General features: G+C 36.4%; 1 protein-coding gene across 6 annotated transcripts in view; it reads left to right on the top strand.

Annotated features, from left to right (window-relative positions):
- The window catches only part of FRYL (FRY like transcription coactivator), a 171,604-nt gene that overhangs the window by 120,481 nt on the left and 39,053 nt on the right, over nucleotides 1-12,070 (top strand). For all 6 annotated transcript variants that reach the window (XM_069856046.1, XM_069856047.1, XM_069856042.1 and 3 more), the window contains 10 exons: nucleotides 249-417; nucleotides 1,726-1,810; nucleotides 3,159-3,271; nucleotides 5,614-5,764; nucleotides 6,114-6,217; nucleotides 6,730-6,915; nucleotides 9,285-9,489; nucleotides 10,421-10,542; nucleotides 10,961-11,151; nucleotides 11,835-11,929. In XM_069856046.1, the coding sequence (XP_069712147.1) occupies nucleotides 249-417; nucleotides 1,726-1,810; nucleotides 3,159-3,271; nucleotides 5,614-5,764; nucleotides 6,114-6,217; nucleotides 6,730-6,915; nucleotides 9,285-9,489; nucleotides 10,421-10,542; nucleotides 10,961-11,151; nucleotides 11,835-11,929 (1,421 nt within the window). The remainder of the gene's footprint in view (nucleotides 1-248; nucleotides 418-1,725; nucleotides 1,811-3,158; nucleotides 3,272-5,613; nucleotides 5,765-6,113; nucleotides 6,218-6,729; nucleotides 6,916-9,284; nucleotides 9,490-10,420; nucleotides 10,543-10,960; nucleotides 11,152-11,834; nucleotides 11,930-12,070) is intronic.

Below are 12,070 nucleotides of genomic sequence, written 5' to 3' on the forward strand. Positions count from 1 at the left end.
CTTACGTGATATATTTATCTCTTAATATAGTTTGGTGCTATTGACAGCTGTGAAAGAAGTGGGGTTGGTTTTAGATCTAGATAAGTTTCAAGTATCTCTGCTTGCACTGCAGGTAGATACTCTAACAAGTTGTGGTATTCAAATCTTTTATTTTCCTTTTTTGTGTATGTGTTTAATTAGGTCACTGCAATAAGATTTTTATTTTTGTATGTGCTTTTTTATATACAAATACTTGTTTTTGATGGCAGGTAAAGAAAGTTATTGTTTATCTGGGTAGAGATAAAACAATGCAACTACTAGAAGAGCTGGTGAGTGAACTTCAGCTTACAGATCCTGTCAGTTCAGGAGTCACCCATATGGATAATCCACCATATTACCGCATTACTTCTGGTTACAAAATCCCCTCTGTCACTTCAGGTGAGAATTTATTAACTTAAAGTTTTATTATTGTGAATTCTAAACACACTATTGTAACATTGGAGTTTATCTGTAAATATTCAATAGGAATACAGTATTCTTCTAAAAATTAATAGAAATACAAAGGTTGTTTTACAAGATCTACAGGTTTTGGCATACCTAGAGTTTTTATAGAAGAGCATTTGAAAGCTTCACAAGGAACAGGCTTGTATTAATACGTGTGTTAGACTTGGTCTGTGATCAGATCTTGTACTGATAACCCTCACTGCATCGCTTACATCAATTCAGTCAAACAATTGGGAAAATTTATTTAATTTTAAATCTATGTAAATTGTTATATTTTAAGTTCTCTTATAGACACGAGCTGTGTCTGTTGGAATTTGCTTAAGAGGATTTAAGTGAACTTACTCAGGAGAATTTTTTTAGAAATAATTAACAATAGATCAATCATGAAAAAAACCCAAAACACTGAGAATATAAGAAGCATCTACCTCCATGCCTCACTCCAAGAACGTGCAGATAAACGTTGGAGAAAAGCTGTCTGGTTTTGGTGAAAGAACTTTCAAAGTGAGTCGCAAAGGAAGTAGATGGGAGGGTATCTGAGCAAGGACTTAGCTTTTTTGTTGCAAAGCTGTTGATGTTGTGAAGCAGCCTGGACCTTTCACATAGGGATTGTCTGGATTACAAGGTGGATGCATTGGCACTTGTTCCTGATACTGTTCAAAAAATATAAAGATATTAAGGAGCTTTTGCACTTAAGTGTAATTGAGAGCAGCAAAATCTATGGGCTGGGTCCATAATTATTTCTGATTTTGGTTATCTATTCAGTGTGATGCTTTCAAGTTTCTCTTAAAAATAAATTAATACAAGCTTCCTGCAGGCTGTTAGGTTTTAATTCCTAATCTATTTGTGCTTTCAATTAAGTGTGTATCGAAGTCCAGCTGCATTTTAGGGATTGCTATGAGGTATAACATACAAAGAAGAAAGAAACACATCACTAGACCCTTCTTCAAAAACAAGCCTTTCTACTTAATTTACATTGAAGCCTTGGAGATTCCTGAAATGGATTCTTTTGATTTTTTCTAGTTAGTGAGATTATGGTAGCGCCTCAGAATCTTTTAGTCTAAACAACAACTTTTTCTTGCATCTGAAATTACTTAATTTCAGTGGCTCAGTTTCTATTAGTGATAATTGCTGTAGTGTAAAACTGGGTAGGGCTCTTGGCATGGACAAGTAAATAAGAGTAGTTGTGTAGGGGTCGAGGCTGCTTTTCTTTTTTATTGACCAATCTTTGTCCATAATTCACAGGTACCACTTCTAGTAGCAATACGATGGTAGCTCCCACAGATGGCAACCCTGACTGTAAACATATAAAAGACAGTATTGAAGAGAAGTAAGTATCTACTTAAAGTTGAATTACAGGAATTCTTGGTAGGTACTGTTATATAAATACCTGCATCTCAATGGCTCCAGGTATGTCTGCATTGCAGGAAATAATAGGACTGTAAGTTTTAAGAAACAGATCTGGAATACTGTTTGGGGGTTTTAGACTGGAAAAAAATTTTTCACAGAAAGGGTCATCGGGCACTGGAACAGGCTGCCCAGGGAGCTACCCCATCCCTGGAGGTAGTCAAAAGACGGGTAGGCGACATGCTCTGGGACATAGTTTAGTGGTTGATAGGAATGGTTGGAATCGATGATCCTGGAAGTCTTTTCCAACCTCAATTGTAATTTGAACTCAATAAGCTGTAGAGAAAATTGAGTAAATGAAAGGACCAGTGCAGGTCAGGCTTCGTGTTGCTGTAGCTAGATTGTTATTGATACCCAAGTTACACTGAATTGTATCTATTTACATGAGAGGAATTATACTGCAGGTGGATATAGTTACATCAAAGGCAAATGTTATTAGTTTAGTGATGTAGCCAATTTGCAAATAGATTTCCTAGCTCACTAGAAGTCAGCAGTGCCTACCTGTTGAAAGCTAGTTTAGTCTCCCTGTTAGGGGATTTGGATACCTGGTATCTGCGGCAAGATCCCTTCCAGCTGGCTTTAGAACAGATGCCCCTTCCCTAATTTTTTAGATTTTTAAGAACAATCTTTTGGAGAAATTTGCCAGACAGGGGTACACATGTGGAGGTGGTGGATATGGACTTAGTCAGGGTGGGTACCTTTTGGTAAGGTATGCCATTACATCTTGGACTTGCCAGGAGGAAAGAATTTTAGAAACTTATGTAGAAACTTATGTTGGAAATAGTGCTTTCAGCACTCTTATTTCTCTGATTTCTTTATATTTTATCAGATTGGCAAGGCAGGATATTGGAGTGTTTGTGAGTCTATGTACATGCCTCTGCCAGATCAAATAGGAATTTCATTTCTTTGCTTAAGAGTGAGAAGAACAAATACTTTTAATGTACTTAAATGTTAATGAAAAAGGTCTAACAGAAATGTGGTTTATAGTGGGTTATCTCCTTGAATCCCCTTATCCAGCACTGATAGAGGTGTGTCTTATACAGCTGACACACTTTGGCATCATAGTGATTGTCCTCGTCAGATGAAATATTTTTGTACAACAGTTTTGTTGAAATAGTTTTATTTACAGACTTGGATTAATTTTTCATAGAATCATAGAGTCACCAGGTTGGAAAAGACCCACTGGATCATCGAGTCCAACCATTCCTATCAAATACTAAAATTTTGTCACAGAATGTCGGTTACTAAAGCTACTCTATTTTTTCCTACAGTTATGCACATCTAGACATCTACAGTGGGTTGAACAGTAACTTAAACCGCCAGCACCACAGACTTGAATCCCGCTACAGCAGCAGCTCTGGAGGATCGTATGAAGAGGAAAAAAGTAATATTTTTATGTAAAAATATCTCTGTGGGTATAAAACAAAATTTTCATGAGTTAATACTTTTTGCTGAAGGCATTATCAGTGGGTTTTGAACAAACCTATTAAATAAAAAATGTTTTTTACATTCCTTGGTCTTAGTACTACTATTGAAGTATAGCACAGATTTGATCACAATAGAATAATAATTCTTTCCCTTGTCCTCTGAAATGAGTTGTGAACATCTTCCGAAATGAAGCAGTTTTACTCCACTTTATTTGCCAGTACCAGCACCAAAGGCAGATAGACCTTTAGAGAGAGGAAACAAGACAGATTAGCAGGCAGAAGATGAATGAGGAAAAAGATTATGGAAAAGAAGTTAAAAACCCAGAAAATTGTAAGAAATTGTGCTTTTAAGTGATGGTGGTCCTTGACCTGTTTGAAAAGAAAAAAGGTACAAAACCTTCTGAGAAGCTATAGCAAAGGAAAATACAGCAGGGAAAAAGGATCTTCTCGTGTACCTCTAATTTTTAAGCTTGTTTTGTATGTTTGGTTTTGGTTATTTTTTTGTGATCTAAGATCTGCTTTTTCTGAGATGCAGAGGTAAGGAAAGAGCTAGAAATCTCTCCTTAAATGCTGTATACTTTTAGCAACTTTTCTTTAACAAGTGCTTTCATACTATGTATAAAATCATTGTGATAATGCTAGGGAAAGCTAAACAGGTCATGTAATCAGGCAAAAATGAGGACAGTGGTCAGACAGTAAATGATGTGTTGCATTAGTGGGTTCTGTGTGCTTTGTCAGAGTACTGGTCTGACTGAAGCTCTTGTTTCAGCTTACAAGCTGTTAGTAACTAAAATGAATTTGTACTTCAGTGCTGTGTAGGATTATCACATAGATCTCCATCTGATCCAGATCACTATAGTGCTTCTGCGGACTCTCTTCTTAGGTGTCACTCAGTTTTTTATGTATGGTTGACTTTGCAACCAGATAAGTTGTTTAGGTATGGTACAGGACATTATATGGTACTGTCTTTTCCTTACCTTTGTTGTGCTACTGCACAACAGGATGTAAATTTCTGTGTTTTGAGCACTGCATTTCACTATGGAACCTAGTGTGTGCCGTGCTGTATTGAAGCAACTGAGTCCATGTCCTTACGCCCTCCTTAATGACTATGCTGTGCTGTCTATAAAGGTTAGAGTTTGTGGTTTGTATTACCTCTTTCAAGAAAGCAGAACATAATTTTCTCTACAGAACTTGTTGTATAGGCTGGGCATTTTGATGCAGATCTGTGAAACTTTGGGTCAGTAATGGGTTGGTGGACCTTCTGGACAGCCAGTGTGTTTCTTACTTCTTGGATAGGTAATGTCCAATACCATAGTTGTGGTTGTTTTCCTCTTTGCTGTTTGTGATAGCAGGGCTAAGTATCCTGAAACAGATGATAATTCATGTGTTCCATTAGTAAGAAGTTTGTCACTTCCAATCAAGAAGATGATAATGAACTGATATGTGTGTGAACTTCTGAAACTTCTGCAGCTATACTTCAAAAAGGACAACTAGTAGAACCGTTGGAAGACTGACCTGTTGAAGCAATCTCCTTATTTGTTTCTAGCATTAACCGATCATTCTGAAGTGCAACATCTCTCATTTAGAAACAGAGAAGAACATTTTGGATGTGTAACACAGTATACTCTCAATACCAAATAGCTCATGTCTTTCTCCCACTTTTGAAGCTTGCTTAATCAAAACCTAAATATCTTTCTGTTTTATCTTGAATAATTTTCTTATTTTCTGAGCAGTGACTTTTGTCCCAGTCTGTGGGATTGGACTGTGGTGCTGTAAAAGTGGCAAGTTTGAGTTACCCCACGTATGAGGCAGGCATTAATCTGACACGTAGAACTGGTAGATTTTTGCTAGTGAAACCTATAAAGAGGTGCTCTTGATAAATACTTCATTAGCCCATGCAGCTCTTCAAAGTGAATTCAGTATGATCTTGGGACTCAGCCTTAACTCCCTATCTGACATGAGGTTTGAAATTCAAGGAAATTAGACTAGACCATTAGACTGTTTTTTTTCATTATGTGTGTCCATGTTCCCTATGTGCATCCATTGATTTTATGTACCTGTTCAACCAAATCTTAGTGTTATGTGTGTGGCTTCTGTAGATCCATCCTTATGCTAAAAGAAATAACCACTTTATTACTTTTTTAAAAACTTTGTCCAGCTACTACTGGTTATGGCTGGTTCCTCCTCCCTTGTCTCCAAGATCTCAGCTTCTCAAGAATTTAAAAATATTTCTTTAGAAGACTATATCATACAGAAAAATATTATATTTTTTTCCTGGTTTAATTATTTTTTGTGTTAGGTGATTCAATGCCTCTGTATTCAAACTGGCGGCTGAAGGTGATGGAGCACAATCAAGGAGAGCCTCTACCTTTTCCACCTACTGGAGGTTGCTGGTCACCACTGGTGGATTACTTGCCTGAAACTTCTCCTCCAGGCATGTCTCTTCACAGGTAACTGTTGCAACAATGCTAATACGATTCATTATGTTTTAATTGTGTTGCGCAAACATAGTAGTTTAAAGATATGAGATTAAAGACAGTTGATTTAAAGATGGTAGATAGAGTAGATTTATGTTCTGAGGTTTTACTCGCAGATTTAGCAGTTTGAGATTTTTAAGCCTTTTAATTTGGAGGACTAAAGATTTTCTGTCTTTGTTGTGAGCGTTTATCTTGTCCCTTAATACAACTCCATGGATGTTTATAGACTTAGAATACTGATTAGTAGCATGGTAAGCTATTTGCAGCTCTTCATGAAGTTCATACATTATGCTCTTCTAACAAATTTGTTTTTTGCTTTTAGATGCAACATAGCAGTGATCCTTTTAACTGACTTGATAGTTGACCACAGTGTAAAGGTGGAATGGGGAGGATACTTGCATCTTTTGCTTCATGCAATTTTTATAGGTAACTAAATTCTTAAAGAAATACTTATAACTTAGGAATTGTAGCTATTTATGTAACTCTTCTTTTCTACATTTAAATTTAATGTTTGCCATGTTAATATTTACAGTATTTTAAAGAATTCAACTAAATTTCAGCTTGATTAATATGAATATAACTAAGAGGTTTTTAGAGTTGTTTGAAGCCACTTTGTTAGTCACTTTTCTTTCTCCTTGAAGAAAATGCAGTAAAATTCAATTTTTTTCTTACGTTTCTCTGTGTAATAATTTTCATACAGAATGCATCTTAAGTTGTTAGTGTTATCTGAGAAACAGAAGAATATACTAATGTTTGTTAAACTGTGCTTTTAGTTTAATGTTGAAACACTGAAAAAAATCACTTATTTTTAGTGTATTATGTGTCTATTATTTAGTAAAATATAACAGACCAATTTGAATTCTGCTATTTTTTTAATAATTGAATTCAATACGCTGTTTGAATTTAAATAAACCTTTTCCATTTTCCTGTTGTGTTAGGTTTTGACCACTGTCACCCTGAAGTCTATGAGCATTGTAAGCGACTGCTTTTGCATCTGCTGATAGTAATGGGATCTGGCAGTAACGTCCAGCCTGTTGCTTCTGTCCTGCTCAGAAACAGAGAGTTCAACGAGTCCAGGGTGCTTACTGTCAAGCAAACTACTCATTTAGATTATACTTTCACAGGTATGCTTTAGATTTATTAAGTGTTGCTTGTTAAAATTACATGGAAAGTTATCTTTTCTTCCAGGACTTATTAAAACATCTGTTATTTGTAATATTTTCCAGAACCATTGGCATTTTAAAATCTATTTTATGTAAGCTCTGTCTAGCTGGTTAAAATGTATTTTAATTAAGTCAGAATGAACACAATTCATGTTACCTCTTTGTGTCCAGTTACCAGAGTTAGGAGCACAGTTGAATGATTAAATAACAGTGGCAACCACAGAGGAAACACTGTTTTGGATCTGTAGTACAGCAGATTTCATAATGCACTTGAAAATAAAAACCAAGTAGATACACTTCTAACTTGGTTATACCAACTTTAAATTTCTGGCTTCTGTCAGTTAGCTTATTGAACAACGCAATTATATCCGAATACTCTTTTGCAATGTTGCCCTTTAATTTTCATGTAACAATGCAGTATTGTAGTTCTGCAGGAGGTTATGTTTTATATGTATTTCTTTATGAAAGTAACGTTTAGACGGTGTGAGCCTATTGTAGCTTCTAAAGAAATGTTAAGTAGTTCGTTGTGTTGAAACCTGGTATTTCATGTTATTTCAGTAGGTGGCAGCATATTGCTATGCAATCTGTTCTGCTTTGTTCACATCAGAAGTGGTTTTGTAACTAACTGAAACTATTTATCAGTTTTCTGAATTTGATATTCATGGCAATGAGGAAATAAAAATGGGCATAGTGGAGGAATTTTTATGTAAACTTATTCACAGAACTTTACCAGTGCACCCGTATGGTGATCTAAACAAACCATTCCATTCCTAATCTTTGCAGTAAAACTCTCTAAATGTGACATGGTATTTTGCCGTTATCAAAACAGAAATGTCTGATAGAAACTAGAATGAGATTGGCATCAAACACTTCCAGCTGAGGATTAATATAAGGTTATTACAAGTATGCATGCCTAGCACAAGGTCAAACTGATGTTAAATTTTATTTGAACCAGCCAATAATCCAGCTCTCTAGAGTGAAAATTTGTGGTGGATGTCACAGTCTCAAACCTATGTATAGTTGTGAAAGTAAAAGATTTACCACTCTCTTTTCCTTGCCAGTTCACTTTCTCCTAGCACTTCATGGATAGGTACAGGTGTAATGGGAGGAGTTACCACAGTTGTATTTTATTGCTACATAATTTTTTACATGGAGAGAAAATCTTACATCAGCGAGATATGTTAACTTCACAGAGACTTTGTGCAGCCAAGGAGTCTCTACTTAGAATTCATTCTATAGTTAATATTTAGTGTTCACTGATTTAAAGTTCTGTCAGTTATGCTGAGGCTGAAATTTAATGAAAAAAAAATCATCCGCGTATTATTAGGAAGTAGTTTAATATAATTTGTCTCAATTTATTAAGATGAAATGCTTTGGAGACCAGTGGTATTATTTCACTGTATTACCAGTACAAAACCAAACATACTGGAGGAGAGGGACCTGGGTGTGTTGGTTGACAGCCGACTGAATATGAGCCAGCAGTGTGCCCAGGTGGCCAAGAAGGCCAATGGCATCTTGGCTTGTATCAGAAACGGCGTGACCAGCAGGTCCAGGGAGGTTATCCTCCCTCTGTACTCGGCACTGGTGAGACCGCTCCTCGAATACTGTGTTCAGTTCTGGGCCCCTCACCACAAGAAGGATGTTGAGGCTCTGGAGAGAGTCCAGAGAAGAGCAACAAAGCTGGTGAGGGGGCTGGAGAACAGGCCTTATGAGGAGCGGCTGAGAGAGCTGGGGTTGTTTAGCCTGGAGAAGAGGAGGCTGAGGGGTGACCTCATTGCTCTCTACAACTACCTGAAAGGACGTTGTAGAGAGGAGGGTGCTGGCCTCTTCTCCCAAGTGACAGGGGACAGGACAAGAGGGAATGGCCTCAAGCTCCGACAGGGGAGGTTTAGGCTAGACGTTAGGAAAAAATTCTTTACAGAAAGGGTCATTGGGCACTGGAACAGGCTGCCCAGGGAGGTGGTTGAGTCACCTTCCCTGGAGGTGTTTAAGGCACGGGTGGACGAGGTGCTGAGGGATATGGTTTAGTGTTTGGTAGGAACGGTTGGACTCGGTGATCCGGTGGGTCTCTTCCAACCTGGTTATTCTGTGATTCTGTGATTCTGTGATAATGCAGTTCTTTTTAAGAGGGATCTCGCAGTTCCTTATTAAGGGGGTGTCATGCAAAGACTTAGCATGTATCAGACTTGTTGATTTCATTGTAATTTTTACATCCATGGAATTATTCACGTTACATTTGCTAAATTATTGATTTTTAGATGGATCTTTCTTCATTTTATATATTTAACATTAACAGTCAACAACTCACAACAATCTTGTTTCTATTTCAGCGGGTGTCCATGATTTTATACCTGATTACCAGCCCTCCCCAATGACAGACTCAGGGCTTAGTTCAAGTTCTACCTCTTCTAGCATCAGCTTAGGAAATACAAGTGCTGCCATTTCTCATCTGCAAACGACAATCCTCAATGAGGTTGACATTTCAGTAGAGCAGGATGAAAAAGTGAAAACTCTTATAGAATTTATTACCTCAAGGTAAGATTTCAATTTTCTTTTTTGGCAAGGCGTGTTTTATGGATATATGGCAAAATCCCTACCATTTAGCATCATCTTGTTGCATTTTGTCACTTGTTTTATCACAAGAGACAGTTTAATCCTGAAGCGTTTGCATGTGATGGAGCCTGTGAACAACTCTAACTTTCCAACGATTTTCTAGAATTTTGGCCCCCCTTCCACGTCCTGAGTTTTTGAGTCTTTTGCCCTTCTTTGCCTAGGTCTATTATCTTTGCTTGCCATACAGCCGAATTCCCTTTTCCATTTAAGGATTCCCATACTAAAGGACAAGGGCTGGAATGTATCATAAAGATGATTAGGGAGCTGCAAGATTTGTGTGGGGTTTATGGGATTGCCTAATAGTGGAGATCTGGTTGTTCAGAAAGTATGAATGAGTGGCAAAGAACATCAACAAAACAAGCAACACTTGTGCCGTTGGTGTAATACTTTACATAAAGACTTCAAGATTGGGTAAATCTGAAATCACACTTGTTTCTCAAAGCTTTTGATTAATTATGTCAACAAACAAACTGCCTTTGCATCAGCCTAAACTTAGAATAGTGGGGTGTATTGATGTGAAACAAATGCCAAGAAAGGAGGTTGTTTTAAGAAGCATATAATAGTGTTAGTTTTACTGGTTCTTTGTTAGATAACTAAATATTACCTAACGGAGAACATCTCTTCCTGAACTTATGCTGTTATTTCAGTTGTCTCAATTTCTTGTATACTGTTGTACAATATTAGACAATTGTCAAACTTCTTTCCAATTTGTATCTGTGGTTTTAAGTGGTTTCTTTTATGTGGTAGGTAGAAGATCTTTTGCAGTTAAGTTTAAGGTTAAAATAACACTTAAATAATATTAGTGACAAAAGCTATGTTGTGTATTCTGTTTACTCTTTTTTTATATTTCTAGGAAAAGAGGACCACTTTGGAATCATGAAGATGTTTCAGCCAAGAACCCTAATATAAAGAGTGCTGAACAGTTAACTGTGTTTTTAAAGCATGTGGTATCCATATTTAAACAGTCTAGCTCAGGTAGGGTAGAAAACGGTCAATTCATGATACTGTGTTCAAGTCTGCAAATTAAATGATGTTTTTTGAATGACTCTAAGTTAATAGATGATCTATAAAATCACTCTGGGTGATTTAAATAAGTCTGATAGATTTAAATAAGTTTTAGGAATGAGATAAAATGTCCTTTTAATTTATTTGGAACATTTAGTATTAAAATCATAAATGTTTTATTCCCTACAAGTTTCTCCAGTGTTAAGTATGGAGTACAAGTTCATATACCTGGAAAGATTTTTTTGTTTAGAATAGTACCCTGAGAAAAATGTAGAAGATGATAGCATTTTAAAACTAGGAATGACTTTGGTAACTTACTCTTCATTAAATTCAGACGGATTTTGTTTTTCATAAAGCATTGTGTTTGAGCATTCATTTGCTTTTGTAGGAGGATTTCAATTGGAACACCGTCTCAGTGAAGTTGCTTTGCAAACTGCGCTTTCATGCTCCTCTCGACATTATGCTGGGAGGTCCTTTCAGATTTTCAGGGCTCTGAAGCAGCCTCTTACTGCATCTACACTTTCTGATGTTCTCTCCAGACTAGTAGAAACTGTTGGAGATGCAGGAGAAGAAGCTCAGGTATTTGAAATCCACACCCCTCCCCTTATTTGGAAGCTGTTTGCTTAAATGATGTGCTTACATTATTATTTTAATGACAGTAGTATTAAAAGCACTTTTGGTTTGGTTGCTTTTTATTTTTAAATAAAGTCATTTCAAATATCAAAACAATTGTAATCCTGAATTTTCACCTAATGAAATGTTGAAAAGATGAGCTGTGCATGTGTTCTTCTACAGCAATAGGAACTTTTAGAGAGTTTGATACATCTCTTTCCTGAAAACAACTTATTTTTCACAGTTAGAAGATCCTGAGATCATCTATATTAAAAAAAAATACAGGCTTTCTTTTATTAAGATCTGAACTTCACCTAAAAAATTATTAACAACCATCCATCTTGTTCTCATTGTACGTCTGAAGAAGTGGATGTAATCTTTTAATGTTGCAAAGTAACAGTATAGATGACTCCATCCTTAAGTCCATCCTTAAAAATAATGCAAACCAGAATGGATTTTGTGAATATTTGTGGATGTTTAGAAATTAAGTTTTTCCTATCTTGGATCCATACCGCCAATTTGTGCTGCCTTGTAAGGTTGTGTTCTAATTGAAGCATGGAGTAATAATTCAGTTCATAGTGATTTTATATTTTTCTGTGGTCTTCCTTGTGCATATTGCCTTATTTATCATGACCTGTGGCTTTCCCCAGGGTTTTGTCATAGAACTGCTTTTGACCTTAGAGTCTGCCATCGATACGTTGGCTGAAACCATGAAGCATTATGACCTGCTTTCTGCCCTTTCTCAGTAAGTTCTTTTAGCAGTCAAGCTACATTACATGTTTTTATACATTTGAATTACTGAAGTTCTGTATTACGAATGTAATAAAATAATTTATTTTTGTCTTCGCAGAATAGTCATATCCTAATAGCAAAATTGCTTGTTCTT

Source organism: Phaenicophaeus curvirostris, chromosome 4, assembly GCF_032191515.1.
Source record: "Phaenicophaeus curvirostris isolate KB17595 chromosome 4, BPBGC_Pcur_1.0, whole genome shotgun sequence".
NCBI classification, from domain to species: domain Eukaryota; kingdom Metazoa; phylum Chordata; class Aves; order Cuculiformes; family Cuculidae; genus Phaenicophaeus; species Phaenicophaeus curvirostris.